The following is a 27,115-nucleotide window of genomic DNA, read 5'->3' on the forward strand; positions in this document are numbered from 1 at the left end:
AGTGGCTAAACAAACTGTGGCGTATACCTACGATGGAATATTATGCAGCTTTAAGACAGACTAAACTTATGAAGCATGTAATAACATGGATGGACCTAGAGAACATTATGCTGAGTGAGTCTAGCCAAAAACTAAAGGACAAATACTGTATGGTCCCACTGATGTGAACCGACATTCGAGAATCAGCTTGGAATATATCATTGGTAGCAGAGACCAGCAGGAGTTAGAAACAGGGTAAGATAATGGGTAATTGGAGCTGAAGGGATACAGACTGTGCAACAGGACTAGATACAAAAACTCAAAAATGGACAGCACAATAATACCTAAGTGTAATGTAACTATGTTGGAACACTGAATGAAGCTGCACCTGAAATACAGTTTTTTGTTTGTTTGTTTGTTTGTGTCTTTTGTTTTTGTTTTTTTCTTTTTCCTTTATATATATATTTTTTTTTATTAGTATTATTATTTTAATTCTCTTCTCTATATTAACATTCTATATCTTTTTCTGCTGTTTTGCTAGTTCTTTTCCTAAATCGATGCAAATGTACTAAGAAATGATGATCATACATCTATGTGATGATACTAAGAATTACTGAGTGCATGTGTAGAATGGAATGATTTCTAAATGTTGTGTTAATTTCTTTTCTTTTTTTTGATTAATAAAAAAAAAATTAAAAAAAAAAAACACAATGAGATATCTCACATTCACCAGGCCATTATCAATAAAACAGAAAATGACAAGTGCTGGAGAGGATTTGGAGAAAGAGGCACACTTACCTACTGTTGGTGGGAATGTCAAATGGTACAACTGCTGTGGAAGGCTGTTTGGCAGGTCCTCAGGAAGTTAAGTATAGAATGCCAGATGACCCAGTGATACCATTGCTAGGTATCTACTCAGAGGACATGAGGGCAAGGACACAAATGGACATTTACACACCAATGTTTATAGCAGCATTATTTACAATTGCAAAGACATGGAAACAGCCCAAATGTCTATCAACAGATGAGTGGCTAAACAAGCTGTGGTATATACATATGATGGAATATTATGCAGCTCTAAGACAGAATAAAGTTATGAAGTATGTAACAACATGGTTGGACCTTAAGTACTACATTATGCTGAGTGAAATTAGCTAGACACAAAAGGACAAATACTGTATGGTCTCACTGATATGAATGAACATTAATGAATGAACTTGAAGAATTTCAGTTAAGAACAGAGACAAACAGGAGATAGAAATAGGGTAGATATTGGGTAATTGGAACTGAAGGGATAGAGATTGTGCAAGGGAACTGACTGTAAATATTCCAGAAATGGACAGCACAATATTACCTAACTGTAATACAATAATGTTAGAACACTGAATGAAGCTGAATGTGAGAATGACAGAGGGAGGAGGCCTGGGGACACAAGGAAGGAAAGATAGATGATAAAGACTGAGATGGTACAATCTAGGAATGCCTGAAGTATATACTGATAGTGACTAAATGAACAAATTTAAAAATGTTTTTGCATGAAGAAGAACAAAGGAATGCCAATACTGCAGGATGCTGAAAATAGATGGTAATTAATATTTTAAAATTTTAACTTATGTGTGATACTAAAGCAAAAAATGTTTATTTGGTACGAAATTTATATTTTGACTAGTGCATTTCCTAAAATAACTTATGTGGACAGCTTAATTGAATACCATAAGTACATGGAAGCTTGGGTAGGGCATGAGATTTTGCAGGTTTGCCCAGAGTGATACCCCAATAAATCCCAGAATGATTTGAACAGTGAATAAAAAAGTATTTGCAAAGTCCCCTTGGGGGAATGGTGAGAAAGGGGGAAAATTCAGCTTCCCCAAGTGGAGAATTCTTGATATTCTCACAAGCAGTGGGGACAACCAAAGCAATAGGCTGAGTCCTCAATCTTGGGTTTTATTCATATGAAGCTTAACCTCACAAAGGATAAGCTAAGCCTACTTAAAATTAGGCCTAAGAGTCACCCCCAAGAGAATCTCTTTTGTTGCTCAGATGTGGCCTCTCTCTCTCAACCAACATGACAAGCAAACTCACCACCCTCCTCTTCTTTACATGGGACATGACTCCCACAGGGGTGGACCTTCCTGGCAATGTGGGAAAGAAATCCTAGAATGAGCTTGGACTTAGCATCAAGGAATTGAGAAAACCTTCTCGACCAAAAGGGAGAAGAGCAAAATGTGACAAAATAAAGTGTCAATGGCTAACAGATTCCAAACAGAGTTGAGAAGTTATCCTGGAGGTTATTCTTACGCATTAAATAGATACCACATTTTTAGTTAGGGTGTAACAAAGAGGCTGTAGGGAATTGCCTGAAAATGTAGAGCTGTGTCTCAGTAGCCATGTTTCTTGAAGATGACTGTATGATATAGCTTTCGCAATGTGACTGTGATTGTGAAAACCTTGTGTCTGATGCTCCTTTTATCTACCTTCTCGACAGACGAGTAAAACATACAGATTAAAAATAAATTATAGAGGGAACAAATGTTAAAATAAATTTAGATTGAAATGCTACTGATCAATGAACAGGAGGGGCAAGACGTATGGTATGTATGAATTTTTTTGTTTTCTTTTTATTTCTTTTTCTGAATTGATACAAATGTTCTAAGAAATGATCATGATGATGAATATACAACTATGTGAGGATATTGTGAATTACTGATTATATATGTAGAATGGAATGATCATATGCTAAGAATGATTACATGTGTTTGTTGTTATATTTAAAAAAATTTTTAAAGTAATTAACAACAAAAAAGATACTACAAGAAAAGAAAATTTAAAACTAATGTCCCTTATGAATACAGATGCAAAAATCCTCAAAGAAATGCCAGCAAACTAAGCCCAACAGCACATTAAAAGGATTATACGCCCTGATCAAGTAGGACTTATCCCCGGCATGCAAGTTTGCTTAAACCTAAGAAAATCAATTAATGTAATACTCCACATTAACAGAAAAAAGAAAAAAAACCACATGATCATCTCAATTGACACAGTAAAGGCATTTGACAAAATCCTGCACCACTTCTTGAAAAAAAAAAAAAAACTTAGAAAACTAGGAATAGATGGAAACTTCCCCAACATGATAAAGGGCATCTATGAAAAACACACAGCTAACATCATACTCAGTGGTGAAAGACTGAAACCTTCCCTCTAAGATCAAGAACAAAACAAATATGTCCAGCCTCACCACTGTTATTCAACATTGTAACAGAAGTTTTAGCCAGAGCAATTAGGCAAGAAAAAGAAATCAAATAAATCCATATTGGAAAGAAGTAAAACTTTCCCGATTTATAGATGGCATGAACCTATATACAAAAAATCCTGAAACATCCACAATAAAGTATTAGAGCTAATAAACAAATTCAGCAAAGTGGTAATGTACAAGAGCAATGTGCAAAAATTAATAGTGTTTCTATATACTTATAATAAATGTATTTATTACCACAACTAAAAGTACCAAAGATCTAGGAAAAAATTTAATCACTGATGTAAAAGACTTATACATCGAAAACTATAAACACTGCCAAAGAAAGCAAACACTTAAATAAATGGAAAATGGAAGAACACTACATATTCATGGATTAGAAAACTAAATATAGTTAAGATCTCAATTCTACCCAAAGCACTTTACAGATTCAACAAAATCTCAACAAATTCCAGAAAACTACTTTGCAAAAATGAAAAAGCCTATCATCACATATTATAAGGACAGGTAAGGGGCTCTGAATAGGCAAAACATTTTTTAAAAGAACAAAGAGAACTCACACTTCCCAACTTTAAAGCTTATTACAAAGCCACAGTAATCAAAACAGCATGGTACTGGTACAAGGACACGAATATAAACCAATGGAAAACTGAGAGTTCAGAAATAAACCCTCATATCTACGGTGAATTTATTTTTAACATGTATGCCAAGCCCACTCAATGGGGAAAAAATAGTCATTTCAAGAAATGGTGCTGAGAAGAAATGGATATCCATATACAAAAGAATTCACAAGAAGAAATAAAGGGCGCATAGGTAATATAAAAAAAATAGAAATGTATTTTCATTTATAACTCTTTTCTTCCCCTATATGATTCAAAAGACAACTGCATAAAGCAACAATTATAAAATTGTGTAATGGGCTTATAATGAATAAAGACGTATGAAATTAGCCACTGTGCAATAATATCTATGCTAAACTTGTATCAAAATCCTGATCATTGTGTGGCTAAATATTTAGGGTAGTGATAACAAAGTATTCAATACAGAAATTCTGTATAATTTCTAATTGGGTAAACTCTGAATAACAATATAAGCTGCTCCTGAAGGCTGTAAACGACTTGGAAGAGCTAAACTTCTCCATCACTATCTATACAAATTAAAATCATGGGATTCCTCAGGACATGGAAGTTTTTGTTCTAAAAAAGACATTTACAATTAAGTTTTCATTTCCTATTAATCAGGACCTTAAATTTAAGCCGCTAACCCCACTAATTCATAGAAACTGAAAAATGGTATTCTAAATTACTATACTGTGAAATAGCAAAACAGCACACCAATGATATTCAGAGTAGTTGAGATAATAACATATAAGAATTTTAAGGAGTTAAAAATCACTTATCAAAAAAATAATAATAATAAATCACTTATCAAACGCTTACTCTGACAAAGCATCATAAACAGCACTTTACTATTAATGGTAAGGTCACAAATTGAAATTTTTCAAACAATAAATTCATGTTCTAAAAAGAACCTAGAAGCACAAACCATTGGTAGATTTTTTTTACTTCTGATCATTCATTTGTTTACTATATGCCAGGCACTATGCTAACACAAGGCATTCCCAACCTAGAATCACAGAGTTTATGACCAGAAGGAACATTGTAGCTCCCTTAGTCCATGGATTAGGAAACTGGGATTCATGATCGACAAATATTACTTAATGGCTGAGGAAGACAGATACCCAGGTTTACAGATTTCCTGCATGATGTGTTCTTTGCACCACACTTTATCTTACGACTAAGAATGATGAAAGAATGGTTCCATGGGAATAAAGCACAAAGGTGGAACTGTGGGCAATATATGTAATAGTTAACAAACTAGAGATAGAAATCCCTATTAGATGTGATATCATGATAGAGCCCCTATAAGCAGCCATTACTGAAGATCTAAAATAAAGTAATATAATAGTAAGCCTTTTGAGTCGTAATTCTGATTTTACCTATGTTTCTTGATCTGTAAAATGGGGATATTAAAAGTAGCTATTTTACAAGATTGTTTTGAAGATTAAATGAATTAATACTTGTAAAAACTTTAGTGCGCCTAGTACCTAGCAAATACTGAGTAAATGTAAGGTGCTCTTATGGACAATCATTTCTTAAATGCACAGTTGTGTCATATAAGACAAAAAAAGTAAAATAAAAGGGACTTTAAGGGATTACCCTATTTTCATAACAGTTTTATCTCTTAGCAACTAATAGAATCTATCACTAAAATATATTATTTCAGAAAAAGTTTTTAAATGTATAAGAGCTAATACTGTCTCACTTGTATAAGGATACACAGCAGTCCGAAGTAAATCATCATTTAGTTCGGTATTCCTAAGATTATAAATGTTAAAATATCATTAAGAGAATATTCAAAGGTGAAAGTCAAATAATTTAAAATTTTATGCAGCTTTTCTCATCTTATATTAAATCTCCTTAAATAACAAGGTATTGTATACATTAATAAAACTATTTCATATTAAAATAAATCAATACCCAATGTCAATAATAAAATAACTGCATTTATATCCACTTACTGCAATCTCTCTACAAGCCGACATGGATATTCCTGTGCCTTCAATCTGCTTCAATGCATATTCCTTTTCATCCTTTCTGCACGTGAACAAAAGAAAAATTTTTTTATTTTTTCTACACATTACTTTCAGATTCAAAATTATAACTACAAAAATAATGTAAGTGCACCAAGTCTTATCAGTGATATGTAAACACTCTCACTATGCCATGCATTGCTTAATATTTTTGATAATTTTTCAACTACAGAAATATGAAATACCAAAACAAATTCATGTCACAATGAAAACACCAGACAGCCAAAACACAAAATTCAAAATTGAACAAGATACTAAACACAGCACTAGTTTCAAAGAGTAAACAAGCATAAATATAAACTCCAACATATTGCAAGATAATTCTACTCCTGTCTTAATATCTGGAGTCTTGAAAAGCATTCTGTTATACACATTGGCTACAAAAATAACTGATAGATGTAAACTCCTAGACTCATTTAAAGTAATTCCATAGTATAAAAAGTACTTATAGAAGGAAAGCACCACAGAAGAAAGGGGACCCACTGGCACACTCTGGTACTCACCCAGGTTAAGGGACATTCAAAAGCCCCAAACCTTAGCCAACAGCCTTCAAAAAACTCAAAGCTTTAGGCAGAAACATCTTACCATCAGGACCTCTAGGAGAAATCCAGTGTTTACAAGCGAATTCTCCAAATAATTGAGGTAGGATTAAGAATTCTGGGGAACTCCAAGGGTTACTAGGGTGCTCACCCAAGGGAAGACAGCAGTTCAACAATGGTCATAAATCCCCTTAAAATACTAATAGTATCAGATGCATGTCTAACGCAACTCAACATCTTTAAGGTGCAGACACCAGAACCAAGCACACCAGGGCCCCTGCTGACTGTAATAACTGTGGTTTATATAGTGGGCCAAACCGTTCTAACAACAGGGGCATAACCCACAACCTTCAGTTTTGTCATGCGATCGTGTTAGAGCCTCAGCTAGGTATCAGCATGTCATGATTCCTTTATGAAATAATACTAGGTAGTGCCACAACTGTACTACCTAGCTGTTCCTCATTTACCCTAATTCAGTGTTTGCTAACAGATAATGCCATTGAAGTGGTTATTAATAATATGCATTTAAAAATTGTTTTACATACCTTTTGAAAATTTTCAGAATCATCCATGTTTTGGGAAAATAACTGGCTTATGCTTACTTTCCCCCATGACCAGTTTGAAAATTACAACCATTATTTCCTAATACATGGCATTCAGGAAATAATTAAGCAATATTTTCATAAAGAGAAAATGTATCATATGCACCAGGACAAACCATTACATAACTATTAAAATGATAGCCATCAAGATCATTAGAAACATGAAAAATGTTTACCACATACGACTGAGAAAAGATGAATTATACTATGTAAAAACATACACATTTATACACATATGTTGAACATAATTAAAAAAATGAAAAACAGCTATGTCAAGATGGTGGTATTTTACATAGTTTTTGTTGTTGTTGCTTTTTGTTTTTCAGCATGGGGAGGCACTGGGAATCGAACCCGGGTCTCCGGCATGGCAGGTGAGAATTCTGTACATAGTTTTTAAAACTAACTATAGTGCTATTATTACATCGCCTTTTCAATTTACATTAGGGGAACAAAAGAATCGAGTCAAAATAATTTGATGCTCTGGAAATATTCACTTACTGAGACAATCTTTAGTATTTTCAAAGAACAAAGTCAAAAATAGGGAAACCCTAAGTGATCATTTTTTTCCTTTTCTACATCCTTTCTTCTCCTTTGTTCAGACCACCCAGAAGCCACTAAGAAGCACAAGTAGTAGGTAACTGAATAATTAAAGCCAAAATCCCCCCCCACCTTAAATGTACGTGCGGGCATGTGTTAGAGAACACATGTCTGAGATGCTCTGACACGATGCTTGCTTTGTAAATTTTATACATTTAATAATTAAATCAATCACCAGGTATCTATTACTAAACATTTTAGCTTAATAAATTATTGAAACAAAATTATATAAGCTTTCTCACAAAATCGTCATATGGAATCATAATTTCTTAACAGTATTTCAATTCCCAGTTCGCCTAAATGAAGTACTCCAGAAACTCAAGTAATTGCATACAGTTTTATTTTTAATACCGTAAAGAATATTACACAATCTGGATAGGTTATTGTTGCTATGGAAACTATACGATTTTTTTTTTTTTTTTTTGCAGTGAAGTCAAAAAAGTGCAAAATTAACACATCACATTAATGGCTTTTGAATTTCACATCCAGGCTGTCAAAGGAATTTGAAAGCCTAATCAGAAAAGGCTGAAACATAGGCCACTTAATCTGAATTATATGGATAGGAACAAGGAACAAACCCAATAATTATTTCACTTAATAAGTTCAAATATAACTTCCATCTGTTAAATTAATAAAATACTCAAAGATCTGCAAATTTGAGATTTGCAGATTTTACACTGAGAATGAAGGAAACAATATACATCATTACCATTTGTCTTTTGTACAGTAACTGTCAGATGATAAGTGATGATGTCGCACCTCTGAGGTTCATCACATAAAGAAATGACAAGGTCCCAGAGGGTATATGGGACTGCCTGGCACAGGTCTATGTCAATGCCAATCTTTAGTCAGATGCAAAGACTAAAGATATGTCATTTACTATGGTGTCTAGAAATATTTCAATTTATGGGAACGTTATTGTTCCCATCCCAAGTGAGTGTCCCTTTCAGGAGTTTTTCCAAGTGGTAGTGGCAACTGATATCCCACGGCTTATATGTCTCAGGCATGCATAATATTAGGTGTAATAAAAAGTATAAATTGTTCTTTTACATGAAAAGACAGAAAGGCAGGTGAACCTAGTGCACACTGCTCTTAAGCCTGGCTTTTAAAGGAAGCATAGTTCTCTCCTAAATCTATTTTATTTCTAAATAACATAAAAACAGACAAAGCAAGTCTTTAGTATTTAGCCTTCAGTGAAACTGCTTTCTAAATTTTAATTCATTTTAGATAGTATGATTAGAGCTACTATATATTGATGAAAATAACCAAAGGATCTTATTAAATAAATTCAAAAGAATTAAAATGTATATATATTTTAGTATATACATGGATATAAGCTATAAAGAACTTTGAAAAATATTTTCTCTATATGTCTGTAATGTGTATCAAAACCACTAAAGCTTTACTCTCAACGGTCACAATGAAAGTATCTGTTCCATGAGAACATTATGTAACAACCAAACAAAAATAAATTTGGCATATACTGTGATTCAATTAGGTTTTCCATCTCAGAAACTATGTTCTGGAAAACTCTTGATGCAAGCAGAAAAAACAAGAACAGGTTTGGTACTTAGATTCAGTTGTCAACTTGGCCAGGTGAAGGTACCTAGATCTATTGCTGTGGACATGAGCCAATGGCGTGTGAACCTCATGGGTTGCTGATTACATCTGCAGTCGGCTAGGAGGCAGTGCCTGCTGCAATGAATGATGTGTGATTTAACTGGCTGGTGCTTAAATGAGAGAGCTCAAGGTAGCACAGCCCAAGCAGCTCAGCATACCTCATCTCAGCACTTGCAGCTCAGCCCAGGCCGTTGGAGATGCAAAAAGAAATCACCCTGGGGAAAGTTGTTGGAACCCAGAGGCCTGGAGAGAAGGCCGGCAGAGATCACCCTGTGCCTTCCTGGATAAGAAAGAACCTCAGTCGAAAGTTAGCTGCCATTCCTCTGAATAACTAACAAAATAAACCCCCTTTTGGTGTGTTGCTTTCCAGCAGCTAGCAAACTAGAACAGGGATTTGTGCAAAGAGTACACAATCTTAAATTAAAATGAAAACTTTATCCTAAGTAGAAAACCAGGCTCAATGATAGAGTTCAAATATAATTTAGAGAAGAGCTTCTTAAGCCTAGAGAAGCAAGTCTAGTAAGAGTATTTCTTAAATGAAATATTAGGAACTGGTTTAATGAAAAAGAGAGTCTTATACCTTTCAATAAGATATCAGAGAGGATATCATTTATATTTAATATAAGATATATTATAACCCAATAACATCAGAGATGTCAAGTTTGAAATGTAAATAATAAACTGGTTTAGGTATGTTGAGTTTAATATATGAAAATATCCATAGCCAGAGTAGAATTTGGAAAGTTTGAAAAAAAAGAAAGGACATTTTTTGAGAGGGGAAGGCAGGGACAGTAAAAGGAAAAAAGTTGGTCATGAATATGCACAATATTTTGAAATAGCTGATAAGGACTATTGAAATTAGAAGTTCAAGAGAAGATTGGGAGAGAAATGATAATATGACATAAATGGAGAGCTGGAGATTTAAGACTTTAATCTAAAGGTACTGCAAATTACCTAAGAAAGTTAAATTGATTAGAAAGAACTGAGAAGAGGCATGAAAAACAATTAGGTGACTGCAATGTAAGTGTGAGAAGATGAGAATATGTATTGGTATAATAGAATGTTAGCACTGAAAGACATTTAAAATTTTCCTGTACAATCCCTCATTTTAAAGATGGAGAAACTAGGCTAGCTGCTAGAGGCAGAGCTGAGACCAGTACCCATATCTTCCAATTCCAACATTCTCCAAAACAGAAGGGAATAATAAGATTGGAGAAAAAAAAGGTTCACAGGGACAGTCATTTAAAGGAGAAATCAGCAGCACCAAATCAGTAGATAAGGACAATTCAAGGATGAGTCTGAGGCTCTGAGTCTGGCTGATGCGGAGGGAGCTATCAGTGAGAACAGGGCTTACTCAGATCACATCTCGGAAGGTTCATAAATGTTCCTTTCACATAGAAAGAAATTTTAACCAAAAATGAAAATATTGAGAGGTTCAAAAAGGAGATTTCCTAAGGATGTTTACTAAGGGCCTACCATAGGAAAGCTTCAGAAAAGGCCTGATCCTATAGATGTGCTGCTACTGGATTGCAAGAAGTAGCACAGATAAGAAGATGCCTTTTTTGTGCCAGGAAAGAATTTGAGGCAGGAAGGGAGTGAGGGAGGAAAGCAAAGAAGTAAAGATGGAAGAATAATTTCTGAAAGCACTTCTCTCTCACATCCCTCCAAAAAAGACAATTCTATGTATTCATCCTGTAAGTTTGCTTTTCCAAGTACAGAAATTAAGAGTAGAATTCAAATACTGAAATCATCAGAAATACAGTATCCAACATAGTATAGCATTACCACTTTTTAAAACTCGGTTCTACCAATGAGACATTCTTCAAAGAATATGACATGAATCCTGCCAACAATCTTTTCCTTCAAAAAGAATGCTAGCATAAATCGATGTTGAATCCCTTTCCTATATTACATGATGATATAGTTAGTAGATTAAGAGGTTTCCACATCACACAGGAAAAAAAGAAAAAAATAATATGGAATAAAAATTTGGAATAACAAAAACCAAAAGAGATTACTTGGTTTTATGTGGGAATTGCTCCGAATTATTCATGATCATGAACCCAATATTTAGACAACCTAGTACTAATGACTGCTTATCTAGGGACATTTTTTATTATAATACCATAACTTTTTTCTACTTTTTTTTTTTCACGGGTGGTACCAGGAATTGAACCCAGGTCTCCGGCATGACAGATTAGAACTGTGCCTGCTGAGCCACTGTGGCCTGCCCAAGTCTTTGTTTTTTTGTTTTTTTTAATAGTGTTTTTAAAATTTATCATGAAATTTTTCAAAAATAAATTTAAAAAAATAATAAACAAAAGCCATACTCACTATATCCATCACACTCCTTCAACAATCATAGACACATGACTAACCTTGTTTTATCTATGCTACCCACCCACTCACTGCCTCCCCTTTTCCTGATTATTCTGCAACACATCCCAGATATCATATTTCATCCATAAATCTTCAAGGCCAGAAAATTTTTTAACATCAGAATTTTTTTTAATTTAACTGATAGTAGCCTTTTAAAATAATTTGGAAATGTTAAAAATCTGATAAGGTATTATTTTGTATTCCCCTTATTAATGAATAATGTCAAATAATACTAGCATCCTCTTTATGCTGTCATTCACCAAATAATGTAGCTACCCATTCCCTAAACCTTGCTAAAATATAATAATATTCTCTTTCATTCAAATTTAGGATTCCCTAGAAACAGAAATGTGATGACATTCTGAATATCTTTTTAATTTCCTTCTTTAGGAAAGACTGCTTTTATTTAGTCTCTTTTCTTACAAACGGATTCATTAATCAATATTTCCTTAACTAAAAAATATAATCTTAATTTTTAGTTTCCTTCTTCATTCAGAATTCTAATTCACATAAGCATTTACTATTTTTAAGGCTCTAAAATATTAAGATTTCAGAAACTCTTATTAATTTGGGAGGGGGAAATTCTCAAAACATAATTAGAATAATTTCTTCATTGACTAGTTAGTTGTACAATTTCTCTTTTTATAAGGTGTTCAGATTTAGTTGATATTTGCTTACAACCAAATCTTGATTGGAGAGTGTCATTTTATTTTAATGAAAAACAGCAATTTACTGCACTGAATTCTCACAGCAACATATTTCATCAACAGTTCACCAACATTTCAAATCTTATTAATTTGAATGTGTTGATAGCATTTCCCCAACTTCTTACTTTTTAAGCAACAACTATTTGAGTTTTTGTTACAATTCTAAAATCTCAAATTCAATGTTGCCTTGGTAAATACATTCCCAATGATTCTTAATGATACTTAAACTTGTTTCTAAAAATGGCAAACTCTCATAGCTCAGAAATGAATTTATTTAAAACAATGTATCAGCAGTAATGTTTGAAAACTGTAGGCACTGAAAGTGCTAAGCTAAAAACATAAATAAGCAAGGGACTATAGTCTACAGTAACAATATTTAGTGTAAACCTAATTTTTATATAGTATATAAATATATCTTGAGATATATATTTATCTTGAGAATTCATGAATCTTAGTCAGACTTATTTGCTACAGAAGATAACAAAGCAAATTATGTCTGATACTCATTTCAGAAATATTTTGCTAAGCATAGGCTCTGTCCCAAGCACTGCACTGGGCTCTAGGAACAGGAGGAAAGACAGTCTCCTCCCTTGTGAACATTCACACAGACAGAGGCACAAGCACATAAATCATAAAGTGAAAATCAACTATTGAAAATTACATTGCAGATGTATAGCTGTAGTTGTGGAGAAGCATTCAAGGCATTTTTAAAAGGCAAATGACAAAACCATATACTCATTTCTATAAGAAAAGTCTATCATGCACATACCAACATATTAACAATTGGTCGAAAGAATGTTATTTCCTTCTTTATGCTTATCTGTACTTTCTAATTTTTCTTTAATGAACATTAATTACCTATAGACTAACAATTTTCATTTAAAATTTTCCAGATAGGTTAACCTGAATTTCTCTGTACAGAGATCCATGGTAAACTTAACCTTGTCAAATGATCCATTTCATAAGAATCTCAAGCTGAGATCAAATTCTTGATATCAAAAAGCTGAAAAATAAGAAGTTAGGAAAATAAAACTGATGCCTAGCCAAGAGCAAAGATAAATTACCAACAATACTAGCTAATCAACCCGCAATTTATAGGAGAAAAATAGCATTTTTTTCTTTTATAGTTCGATCAACTTTAAAGCATAAAATTAATACTATCCAATATCCCAATGAATTATACTGAGTTGTTACAATAGCTAAACTTAGATTTAGTACTTACTACATGGAAGACACTGTTCAAAGGTCTCAAATATATGCACTCTTTCAGTATGAGGCAGATACGATTACCATCCCCACTGTGCAGAGGAGGACCCTGAAGCAGACAGTTAAGTAACTTGCCCTGGATCACACAGGTAGATAGTGGCAGATCAGGATTCACATCTAGGCCATGTGGCTCCAAAGTCTGTGCTTTTAATCACTACAGCAACTACATTCATTTGTTCATATTCCCCTTTAGGAAAAGAGAATCACATGTATCAAATCTCCAAGGCAAGAGAGCATGAGAGGGTACAAGGTAGGCAAAAAGCCACTGGCTTTGGAGTCAGTCCTGAGTTCAAGTCGCAGTGCCCCATGACTTAGTGACCTTGGGCAAACAACCTGGCCTCTTGATGCTGCTGTTTTCTCATGGCCCTGAAAATATCCACCTCATATTTGCTCTAAGGCTCTTATGAGATAATATCTCCAATGCTGCCCGGCATGGTGTTGGGCATGAAGGCGTTTCCTATCCCCTCCCTGCCAGGGCACTCCCTAGCTACCACAGTGGGAGGCTCTTCACCACTTATGATGCTGACCACAATACAAGCAACAGCAACTGCAGGTGGCTGTCCTGGGGGCCTCGTGGTATGCATCCTGCTACCACTCGAATCTCAATGAGCACCATGTGGTATTCGAAGCCACCGCCCATAGTGTGGCATTAAATGGGCCTCCAGCCATGGGACAGACCACCTTTCCTGCAGGGTTCAGACGATATTTCAATAGGACACTCTGGCAGCCAGACCCTTATCTATCCTGTAGAGCTTCTGGATTCTCAGTCAACTCTCTGCCTTGCCAACTGCCTCAGTTCACCTAACCACATTTAAAAATAAAATCATTTTGGGTGGTGCAAAGGTGGGTTAGTGGCAGAGTTCTCGCCTTCCATGCCAGAGACCAGGGTTTGATTCCTGGTGCCTGTCCATGCAAAAAGGAAAAAAATACTACAGAAAATAAAATTATTTTTTAAAAAAAGAGAGAGAGAGCACAATACATTTAAAGTTCAATGAGGCTGGTTAATTTGTGACTGATACATCCTTTATCTGGTGTATGGACAGATAAGTAAGAAAATTAATTAAATAATAAAGGGAGAGGATCAGGGATATGGGATGTTTTGGGTATTATTTTTTACCTTTATTTTTATTGTTTTTTGTAGTAATGAAGATGTTCAAACATTGATGGTTATGAACGCACAAATACATAATACTATGAACCACTGTTTGTACACTTTGGATGATTATGTGGTATGTGAATATACCTCAATTATGCATTAAAAAAATAGACCTATCCCAGTCTATTCTAACAAGAGTCCCTTATCAGATATGACTTGCAAATATATTCTACCATTCTGTAAGTAGCTTTGTCGCTTTCTCAAGAATGTCATTTGACCATAAAAGTATCATTTTTAGTAGACTCTAATCTTTTTTTATTTTTGTCCTTATTGTTTCTTCTTTTGGTGTCTAAGAATCCTTGCCTAATATATGGTCATGATTTATTGCTCTTATAATTTTTTCTAAGATTTTTTCATTGTGTCCTTACATTTATAGCTATAATCCATTTTTAGTTAATTCTTGTATATGGTTTGATATCAGGGTTCAAATTAATTCATTTGCCTTCAGATATCCAGTTCTTCCAGCATCATTTGTTGAAAAGACTATTCTCTCACCCACTGATTTGGCTTAGGCTTGTTGCAGAGAACAATGAACATAAATGTATGTGATTAAAAAGTAAAATAAGGCTGGTTTAGAGTAGAGGATATCAAGTAATAAGAGTTGAAGCTGAAGAAGCAAGCCAGATCACAAGAGCAGGTAATAAACATTAAGGAAACTGGGCTTGATCCCAAGAACAAAGGGTAAGGATTTTAAGCCAATCTGTGTTTCAGTTTCTAGGGAAAGGTAGAACAGTAAGACTAATTAAAGGTTTTTGCAGTAATTTAAGTAAGAGATGATAGCAGTCTAAATTAGGATGATGGCAGAGGGAATTTTAAAAAGTGGATAAATTTAAGAGATAATTAAGAAACAGTATCAACAAGCATGTACTGGAGAAACAAGAAAAGAAACTGATTCTCAGTTTCTGTATTGGGAAACAGGGTGGTGCCACTGACTAGTTAAAAAGAATAAATTGAGGAAGTATGAAGGTTAAGTTATATATCGACTTGGCCAGGTTATAATGTCTAGTTGTTAGGTCAAGCAAGGACTGGCCTAATTGTTATTGTGAGGATATTTTGTTCTTAAATCAGGAAAGTAAGTTGATTGCATCTATGGCTGATTACATCTACAATCAACTGAGGAGACAGCACTCAAGTCTCATTCAATCAGTTGAACCCTTTAAAAGAAGTGATGATTTCAACAGTCAGAAGAGAGAATTTCCATCTCTACTTCAGCCAGCCAGCTTCTCCTAAGGAATTTATCGAGGTTTTCCTCAGAGATCACAGCTCGCAGCCTGCCCTACAGAATTTGGACTTGCCCATCCCCACAGTCACATGAGACAACTGTTATAAAATTTTCATAATATTTATATATATCTCCTGTCAGTTTTGTTTCCCTAGAGAACTCTAATACAGGAAGTATTAGATAAGTTGAAGTTGAAAGGACTCTGGTATAATCTAAATGGAGATGTCCAAAAGGCATTCGGACAAACCTATGGCTTAGAATGGAAATGATGAGTAAAGACAGAGATTTGAAAGTATTTAGATAGTTAAGTCATTAGAGTAGAAGAGATCTTCCAAAGAGAGCACAGATGAAAAAAAGAGGGCCTGGAGCAAAATCCTGAAGGAAAAAATTCCTATGGTATTTACAATGCATACTATATTATTTCATACTTAACACTGCCAAATGGTTATTTTATTTTATTCTTGTCTTCTCAGCTAACACTAAGTTTCCTAAAAGCAATGATACCTCCTATAGGCCTTTTGTAGCTGAATTTTTAACATATTAATGGATATTGGCATGGTACTTAATCAACTGAGGTATGGAGACGAGGCAAATAGAATATACTTGATTTTAGGAAAATTCTTTTCTTAGTATTCCTTTGATCTTCCATTTTCTCCAGCCTCTCTTGGTTACCTGTGCACTGATTGCTCTAACCCAGCAATAAAGATGAGCTTGGGAGGTGATGATATGGGAGTTACCCAATGGTTCTATAATCTGCTCTCAACACTGCAGCAAATCTAGGGGAAATTATTTTGTTTAAGAGAAAAATAGAATGCAAGGAGTCCCTTGTTTGAAATAAAAGATAAAACTTGTTCTTCGGCATTTTAGTCCTATATTTGAAATTTTTATATTATTAATTGCAAAGCATTCACTGTTTTTTCCCCTCAGTCTTCACCACATTGAATGCTCTCCCTAATCTCTTCTTTTTCTTCCTATTCATCCATCACACATTTTTTGTAGTGTGTGATATGAATAGCTTAGACTATGGAATCATACACCTATTATACTAGGTAACTAAGTTACTAATACCCACAGACTCAATTTCTATATCTGTAAACTGGGAATAATACTACTTACTTTGCAAAACTCTTTTGAAGACAGAATGAGATCATATATGTAAAGCACCTAGTACAGTATCTAGTTCCTGCTATTAGCCCAATAAAGATTAGTTCCTGAATCAAAATTATAAGCTTCATTTCTTAAGGGAATATGGAAGAAGTATATGCATAGACATTTCAATCAGACTCATTAGGAAGGAACACAGCAGTATGAGTTTATGGTAAATACACATCTGCAAAACTGGAACACATATTTGAAATTCTTATATGGCTATTACATTTCCTGAAAGAAGATATCATTATCATGTGTGTCTTTGTAGCCATCATAATACCTAGCAACTAAAATGAAATATTTGATGGATTGATTGATTACATAACTAACTTTACTGCTATATGCCTCTTCTAATAAGATGGAGGTTGTACAGTGAGGGCCTAGAATTAACTTTTTCACTCATTTGTTACTGAGTGCCTCCTGTAATGCTTACCAGGCACTACAAGGATTGCAATAATATACTAAGCTGGAATCTTTGCCCTACAGTAGTTCATGAGAGAGTTATTCACAGTTATTAAATATGAGGCATAATATGAAAACTACTTGTATCCCATCATTTAAAATACTTCTATAACCACCCACTTAATCCCACCTTTCTCACAGAACTGGGGTGGAGGGGTTCCTCCTATGCCCTGACATGAGCAGTAATTTACATCTTTTATACTACTGATAAGGAGAATGTTTGAGATTCTCAATTAGCAACATAATGTACCACATTCAGATTAGTTAAACAAACATAAAAACGTATAATTCAACATTGGTGAAAATAGCCAAGTAGCCTGAAAATGAAGTATTGAAAGGCCTTCCAGAAATTACATCCATTCTAACTTGTATCAGTAAATAGAAAACATCCTCAAAATGACAGCTGAAAAGAATGAGAAAAGACTTCAGAGGTAAAATTGCAGGTTACCTAAATAAACAGCCTAAAATGCATCTACATTCTCCACTGTAAGCAGAAGTAGATGCTCTGAATAGGAGGGTGGTGAAGGAAATAGTGAAATCAGATTGCCTATAAGATGGAGCCATCCTGTGCTAGGCAGACAGGAGAGATTTAATAAATATGTACTATTCTAACTTCACAAAGGGTGTACATCCCAGACAGAAGGTACAATGTGCAGCTGCTCACTTGATATCAAAACAAATATAATTTCCAGAAGACATAAGAAACCATTCCTCTAATTTTCATTCCTAACTTATCTAAAAACTAGCCACCTTTTTAACTTTATATCAAAGAGAACAAGATGTTGGTGATATAGATCTTAAAAAAGAGAAACACTATAATTCAAGCATCATCTGAACAAAGTTCATAAGTGGCTGCATAAATTTGCAGAAAGTTATATTTATATATCTGGCACATAAATGGCAAAAGTTTCTATTTTTTAAAAATCAAAGAAGCATTACTCTGGAAAGGTATGTTAGAATTTCTGATCTCTAGTTATGCTATATCTTTAAAAGTAACTTATCATGAAGGTTTCTATAAAAACATTTTACGAGTACGTAGGATGTGTTTCTCTACTGAAATAAGAACAAACTTGAGAGAAAAGCATATTAATATACAGCACAGTCATGGACTAGGCTGTCTTTCAGTTTACTGGGAAGTAATCTTTCAGTGAAAGGAGCAGCGAGGGAGAACTACATATGAATAATAAAATTTGGACAACTTCCCTTGAAGAAAGCATAGTGAAGCTAGGTCTCAGAAATTAAAATAGTATATACTATACATAATAGTAATGCACTCTTTTCTTAATTACTCCTACTCCTTAGTCAAGGGCAGAGAGAGTAAAACTTTGAGTCATTAGCTCTATTAAAATTTTCTATTTTTTAATGGATTTTAGTAGTACTGAATAAAATTATATAGCTACTACATGGTTTTAATTTTTGTGAAAGTGAATTCTTTAATTCAGTAGTATAAATTATTTTGTGATGACATTCTAAAAAAGCTCTCTCACCTGTCACATACCCATCCCAGCATACACACACAATGACACCAGAAGGCAACACTCTGCTTTACCTTCTGCTGAAAAGTCTGCTACCTCCAACGCTTGAGGTCCATACACGAAGCCCTCCTGGAATCTATGAACACAGCAGAGGCAAAAGGCAGAGAAGTTTATGTAGATTTAAAAGTTACGCTGCCCAAAGCATAAAATGCCAAATGCCTATCGAAACTCTACATATCTGCCAAGGAAATCAGATTTAATTTTGACAATGAGCAAATCAACAGCATACTGATAATACTTAGAGGTCATTACATATTATGTAGCTAATTATACAAAAAGGTCAAAGGTTGAACTTAACTAATTTACATTCTCACCCTACAGAAGCAATTACACTACTAGAAAACCTAAAAGAGCTGTAAAGTATGAATATATATATAGTATACATATATATAGAAAGTAACAATTTAATTTAAAAAAAATATATATATATATATACTGAAAGTAACAATTTAATTTTTTAAATTATGTGACAGTCAAGATATGTATTAGGAATAAAAAGAAATTAAGCAGAAAAATAAACTTCGCAAAAGGGAGTGTGCTGGACTCTACAGCCCAAGGTAAATTTTCTTCTTAGGAACAAAAATTATTGGGAATATAGAGAGAAAACAATTAGAAACAGACTTGGAAGAAAAAGTCGGGAAAAGGGGCAGAAAAGGAGGGAAAGTACAACTGTAAAGATTCCAATGGCAAAATTTAGTTGAATTTTAAACAGTACTGTTGACCTGAGCAAGGTACTACATATGCTAGGCTCTATGGGGGAAATTTACCTGGCTCTACTATCATAAAACAAAATAAGCAAGAAACATGAAAGGTTTTACAGAAAACAGTCATATAAAAAATTAAAGATTTAATCAGGTAAAATATTATGTCAAACTTTATTCATTCTTTTCTGGTAATAGGAATAAAAGCTACAAAATGTAATTGGTGAATGAGAAAAGAAATCAGATAAATTTTATTAGCTATTAAATTTTATAGAGGGGTACATTAACTATGTCTAATACTTAAAAATCCCTAAAAAGTATCATCAGGTAATTAGAAAAGATAAAACTATACAAAGTATCATCTTAAAACATGATGATTGGGTGCGCGCGTTAAGTTCAGTGGTAGAATTCTCGCCTGCCGTAGGAGATCTGGGTTAGATTTCCAGCCCGTGCACCAAAAAAAAAGATGGTATGTCAAGGAAAAATATGGTATTATGAAGTATCAGCCCTGGAGTCAGGTGTCTTGAATGCAAGTTCCTGCTAGATTACTTAATTGCTTTGTGACATCAGGTCACTCAATCTCTCAGTACAATCAGAGTAGCTCAATGAGTGTTAAAACTCCTTTGCAATCTACCTCTCTGATATTTAATAACTATCAAATGAAATAAGTTTTTAAAAATATTATAAATCACAGAATGCTATATAATGGAAAATGTTAAATCAATGCATTTTTTTTTTTAAGTTGCGCTAATTAAAAACCAGAAGGGACTATGAAATACCAAGTCAAGGAATTTGGGGAGATAGGCTGGGAAGCCCAGAGAAGCAAAGCAAAAGGGCTGAGGTGGCCAAAGGAGCCTAGGGCAAATGTCAGGGCTAAATGGCAGCCAGAAGGGCATAGTCCCCAAGAGATGGTTGTATCATGTACTAATTTAGCAATTTGCCCAGCACTAGCAGCTTCAGATGTATTCCCTTCTCTTAATTCCTAAAACAACCTTCTAGACTGCACCTTCCTCTAAGGTAGCACTTGGGACACTCTAAATTAAAGATTTAAAGCACAGTAATTATTTGCACATTTTATATTATTTCTAAATATTAAAGAGATAAAATCCACCCAATAAAACAATAATAGCAGCAAGGGCTTAGATAGGATGTATGATTTGCCAGGCACTACAGGTATTAACTCATATGGTCTTCATAACTGTTCTATTATTATCCCCTCTTTACAGATGAAGAAACTAAAACAGAAAATTTTTAAAAACTTGCCTAAAAGCATGTGCCAGTAAATGCCAAATCTAAAATTCAAACCCAGCCTGTCTACTTCTACAGCCACACTCTTGGTCAGCCTAGGAAGCAAAAGTCACACAAACCAGGCAGCTCTCTAGCAGTAAGAAGCCAAACAATTATAAATATCCTTACATATATTCTTAAGCATTTGCAACAATTTCTTGGAAAATTAAAAATAAAGTGATAGTTGTACAGAATAGGTAACAAAGTAAGAAATGCTATGGCAATAAATCTTAAAAAAAATGGAAAACTTTAGAAACAAAAAAACAGAACTTATAAAAACTAAAGAATATTCAAATGACACTCAAATAATGTTTGTTAGAGTAACAAGATTGAATTATTTTATGGCCATTTTTAAAATTTGTTGCCATGTGATTATATAACTCATTCAAACTATTTGCAAACTTCAAGAACATTCAAAGGTTAAAATAAAGCCCAATTTTTTGCTCCAAAAACTTAAACAATACTGTATCAAAATAACAGCTTCAATCTTCTAGGTGTCCCCACAGAACAGCTTTTCTACCCAGTTACCAAATATATTGTTGCATTTCAAGAATCTCAATCAAATTTATCCTTTGTAATAGATCACATGTATTACCATCTAGGCATTATACCAAACTGGTCTCCCTAGACCATTCTCAATCCTCTGTGTGCTAGACACTGCTAGTTGCCAACTGTATACCCATTTTCCCTTTCTTCCTTAGTAACAGACCCTGGTTTTATTCTACAGGCATGCACCCAGGTAAAACCTTACATTTTCCAGCCTTGCTGCTGGGGCTGGTGAATGAGCTGGAAGCAGAAGTCACTGGGGGAGGATTCCCAAAAACCTCCTAAAAGCAGACTAACTTTGCTGGAAGCAACGTGGACATGATAGATGGCACTCCAGCAGTCATCTTTGACCATGAGGTAATGGAAGAAATGCCAAAGGACAGGGAAGCAGACAGAATGAGCTCAGGTCCTTGATGATCCTAGTCACCATACCAAGCCTGAACTTTAATGTGAGAATTACATCTCTATTTTATTGCAGTCACTTATTGTTTATTCTAGATAATCCTTAAATACCCACTAATTTGTCCTTTATGCTGCTTATCCATAATTTTACTAAAATGCAAAACAAAAAATGTCAAAATCCCTAACTTGGCCTTTCATGGTTTCTTTGCCCTTTGCTTACTTCTATAGCCTTACCGTGGCCTTCAGCTCCAGCCATATAGAGCCTTGTGGGCTTCTCAGACTGCCCTGCATATGTATATGACAGGTATGCTCTGCTTGGAGTGCCCTGTCCATGAATGTTTCTCCATCTATCCACCCATCCTTTAAATCTCAGCTCCTCTAAACAGACTTCCTGCTGTACCCATCATATACTCAGACATAGAAAACATTCATACACAAAATATGAATAAACAATCTTTGTGTTTGCCTTTTCTATGCAGGTATTACAATATTTTTCAACTAAAATATAATTTTGATTTTCTTGTCTGCCTTTGTCAGAGGATAGAGACCATCAATCTTTCTTTTGGCTTTCCATAGCCCTTGGCACAGTGTCTGGCACAAATAAATGGTGGTATAAATAAAGTTCAGAGAAAGAGTCATTCTAAAGTCCTTCAAAAGTCTCCAATTCTCAAACACTAAAAGCACACTGTTGGATTCATCTTTAATCCCCAAAAATGCAAATATAAAGGAATACATTAGAAGACATCAAGATTTTAAACCAGCTGGTAATACTTAATTTCCTTAACCCTACAGTACCATTTTTCTTCCAAAACAAACTAAGTGTCCTGAGTGGATACATAAATCTTTTTTTTTTCCTTTTCAGTACAACTTTTGAGGTGTTCAAGAATATTTTCATCTCTTTTCCAGATATTCCTACAATAAATATTTATTGAGCATAAATTTTGTGTCAGGTATTGTACTGGATAAAAAATACAGAATGAGAAGCTCTTTCCAAGGGGAAAAGCCCCAGGGTACTATGAGTATACAGAGTATCTAATCTCAGCTTCATGGGATAAGAAAACACATTTATTTCATTTTGTTTTTTTTTTTTTAAGCAAAACCTTTAAGGAAAAGAGATTTTAATTTTTCATTTTTAATGAGCTCAAATTTGTTTTCAGGTAAGATGGAAGGAATCAATGTCTTTTAGTGCCCACTATGTAACACCGTAGTAGGTTCCTTACATGCATTGTCAGTTAGTCCTCATAAAAATTTTGTGAGATCATTAACCTCATTTTAAAAGCCCCCAAAATAAATAATTTAACAAAGTTATTCTGCTACAATCTGAGCTCAGTACTGCATACCTCTAACATACTGTTAGAGGTATAATGTCCATTATACATTAATAGTTCTTATGAAATATGAAATACAGGGCCAAGAGAAAGTTATCAATTAAGAACTCACTAACTGGGTACATATGAAACCAGAAGGAAAGACAGAGGACAAAGACTGAGACAATTTAGGAACGCCTAGAATGGACGATGGTGATTAAATGTACAAATAAAAAACGTTTCTGCATGAGGGAGAACAAATGAGTATCAATATTGCAGGGTGTTAAAATAGATGGCATATGGGAAAAAATACAATCAATGCAAGCTAGGGTCTATAGTCAACAGTAATATTGTAATATGCTTCCACTGAATGTAACAAAGTCATTATGTCCAAACTAAACGTCAACAGACAGGGGGCATGGGTACCACCTCTTTGTGGAAGAAAAGGAAATGTCTTCAGATAGATTACAGTAGCAAAGGCATATCTATACACTTATGTTGGATTGTATGATGTGTGAATAAAACTGTTGAAAACTGAACAGAGAGAAATAAGTGCTAGAGAAAATGAGGAGGAGATGTAGCTATTCACTGTCAGTAGAGAAAATGAGAGGTGCAGCCCCTTGGAGGGTAGGGTGGTAGTTCCACAGGAGGCTGGGGTGCCATATGATCCTGAAACCCTGTTGCTCAGAATATACCTGGAGGAAGTGAGAGTGGGGACAAAATGGACATTTGCACACTGGTGTCTATGGCGGCAGTATTCGCAATCCACAAAGGATGGAGGTAACTTACGGGTACAATGAACAAGGAACGGAAGGGGAAACTATGGTGTATACATAAGACAGACTATTGACTAGCTGTAAAAAAGAACACAATTGTGAGGCTTGCAACTAGGTAAATGAACTTTAAGGATTGTATGTTGAATGAAATACCAGAAACAAAAAGACAATTATCATGACTCATTTATATGGACTAACTATAATATAAAAACTCGGTGAACTGAAGTCAAGCGCATGGGTAATCAGGTTGGGGTCTACTGTACAGGATCCTAGATCGTAAGCTCTTACAGCAGTCACATATACTCACAAGATGTAACTGTTATTTCTAAATTCTGAGATACTGAGCTGTTTGTTTATAACCTGCTCATTCCTAGAAACTTCAGGTATGTATGTGACACCTGAGACTCAGAGCTTTGAAGCTATGAAAGTCAGCATTACCCCATACAGGAACTGTTTAAAAAGTTGAAAAAGGGATCTGACTTCAAGTAGAGATATGAATGAAGCTCATCTGGATAAGACTAAGGTAAATCAGAATACAGGGTAAAGGATGGTATCGTCCATATTTTTATATATATATATATTTCACATGGGCAGGCACTGGGAATCGAACCCGGGTCCTCTGGCATGGCAGGCAAGCATTCTTGACTGCTGAGCCACCGTGGCCCGTCCTATCATCCATATTTTGAAAGTTCAACTTCTCTGTGAGACCAAAAGGAGAGATGTTATTTGGTGCAAAATTTATATTTTGGGTAGTGCATTTCCTAATCTAACTTATATGGTCAGTTTAGTTGACTACCATAAGTACGTGGAATATTGAATAAGGTGTGAGACTCTGTTGGTTTGTCCAGGTTAGTGTGATGCCCTGATATATCCCAGAGTAATATGGGCAGTGAATAAAGAAGCATTTGCATTCTCCTTGGGGCACTGGGGAGAAAGGAGGAAATATTCAACTTCCCCATTTGGAGAATTTCTCATATTCTTGCAAGGAGTGAAAACAACCAATTCAATAGGCTGAGCCCTTGATCTTGGAGTGTGCACCTATGAGACTTATTCCTGCAAAGGACAGGCTAAGCCTACTTAAAATTAGGCCTAAGGGTAACCTCCAGAGAACCTCTTTTGTTGCTCAGATGTGGCCTCTTTCTCTAAGCTGACACAGTAAGTGAACTCACTGCCCTCCCCTCCTACATGGGACATCCCAGGGGTGTAAATCTCCCTGACAACATGGGACAGAAATCCCGGGATGACCTGGGACCCAGCATCAAGGGATTGAGAAAACATTCTTGACCAAAAGGGGGAAGAGAAAAATGAGAAAAAAATGAAGTGTCAGTGGCTGAGAGATTTCAAACAGAGTTGAGAGGTTATGCTGGAGGTTATTCTTATGCATTATATAGATATCCCTTTTAAGTTAATGGTGTATTGGAGTGGCTAGAGGGAAGTACCTCAAATTGTAGAGCTGTGTTCCAGTAGTCTTATTCCTTGAAGATGATTGTAAAATGATACAGCTTTTACAATGTGATTGTGTGATTATGAAAACCTTGTGTCTGATGCTCCTTTTATCTAGGACAGATGAGTAAAAAATATGGATAAAAATAATAAATAATGTGGGGACAAGGATTAAAATAAAATGGGTAGATGGAAATACTAGTGATCAATGAGACGGAGGGGTGAGGGGTATGGTATGTACGAGGTTTTTTTTTTCTTTGGAGTGATGCAAATGTTCCAAAAAATGTTCATGGTGATGAATATACAACTAAGTGATGACATTGTGAGCCACTGATTGTACACCATTATGGAATGCTTGTATATTAAGATAAATTAATAAAAATATATTTTTTAAAACTTATCAGTTAAAGAGCATGACTGATAGAAATGAAATTCAACCTTCTTGGAAAAAAGCTCTACACCATTACCCCCCACCTCTTCTAGCTGCCATGAAAGTACAGGTACTCATCCTTCCTCACTTGGACTGCTCTAACAGCCTCCTTGCTCCCACTCTCACCTCCCTCTTGTCCTCTCCATCATCTTCAGTGCTGCAAAACTGATTATGAAATTCCCTCTAGGAGGCTATACACCAAACTGTTAGCAGTAGCTCTCTCTAGAGAGGGATTATAGGAGTCTTTCACAACCTACATTTTTATAACTTACTTGTGTTTTACAAGCATGTGTTTCTTTTATATCCAGGAAAAAAAATACACCATTGCTATTTTTGGGAACTATTGGAATGTATTCCACTTGGAATCTACTACTCTCCTTCTCCATGAAGTTAAAGTCCAAATGCTTTCGCGTGGCACATATAACGCTTCTGCCTTGCTCTCTCAAACTCATTTCCAACTCCACCCAAAGTCCTTACTCCAGCCATCTTGATTTACTTGTGTTGGGTTTCTTTACTTCATAATTGCATACATTTTGCTTCCTCTGCAAAGAATACAGAAGATGTCACAATTTTGAGGTTGTGCCTAAAAAATCAAACTGTCTCTTACTAATAGTTATGTTATTTAATATAAGGAAAAGAATAGTCTTCTTTATTTCTTCTTGTAGCACTCTATTCCTAACTGTAGCTTGCAGTCCCACGGTGACAACAATGTACTAAACTCTTTCGTTCTAATAAGGAAATTTTGATGTTTTTAAAAACAATAAAACAGGATGATGCTTTGTATTCATAGCCTAAGATATGTTAAAGGAGGAGGAGATATATGCAGAGTGCTAAATCTGGGTAGGGGCAGCAAGAACAGAAAAAAGAAACAGGGCAAGGACCCTGGTTACATTTGTAGCACAGCTTTCCAAAGTAAAACAGTTTGTTTGTGGTTTTAAAATTTTTCATATCAACTACAAGCATAATACAGAGTTAAATTTGAAAATACGGTAGCAATATCTATATTACTTTCCTCCATTCTTTAAAATGAAAAGTCAAAAGTTGGGCACTTTTTGAAAGCATAGATTAGTTTTCTCTTCTTTAGTTTCTTCTATTATGTACCAA

The 27,115-nt window shown here is 34.8% G+C and overlaps 1 protein-coding gene across 3 annotated transcripts in view; it reads right to left on the bottom strand.

The window, feature by feature from the left end:
• Nucleotides 1–27,115, bottom strand: part of CDK19 (cyclin dependent kinase 19) — a 213,780-nt gene that overhangs the window by 143,484 nt on the left and 43,181 nt on the right. For 2 of the 3 annotated variants that reach the window (XM_077162654.1, XM_077162653.1), the window contains exon 2: nucleotides 5,814–5,889. In XM_077162654.1, coding sequence (XP_077018769.1) covers nucleotides 5,814–5,889 — 76 coding nt within the window. Of the gene's footprint in view, nucleotides 1–5,813; nucleotides 5,890–19,133; nucleotides 19,196–27,115 lie in introns of all 3 variants that reach the window. The other variant, XM_077162655.1, reaches the window with a different exon arrangement.

The sequence above is a fragment of the Tamandua tetradactyla genome, chromosome 5 (genome assembly GCF_023851605.1).
Source record: "Tamandua tetradactyla isolate mTamTet1 chromosome 5, mTamTet1.pri, whole genome shotgun sequence".
Classification (NCBI taxonomy): domain Eukaryota; kingdom Metazoa; phylum Chordata; class Mammalia; order Pilosa; family Myrmecophagidae; genus Tamandua; species Tamandua tetradactyla.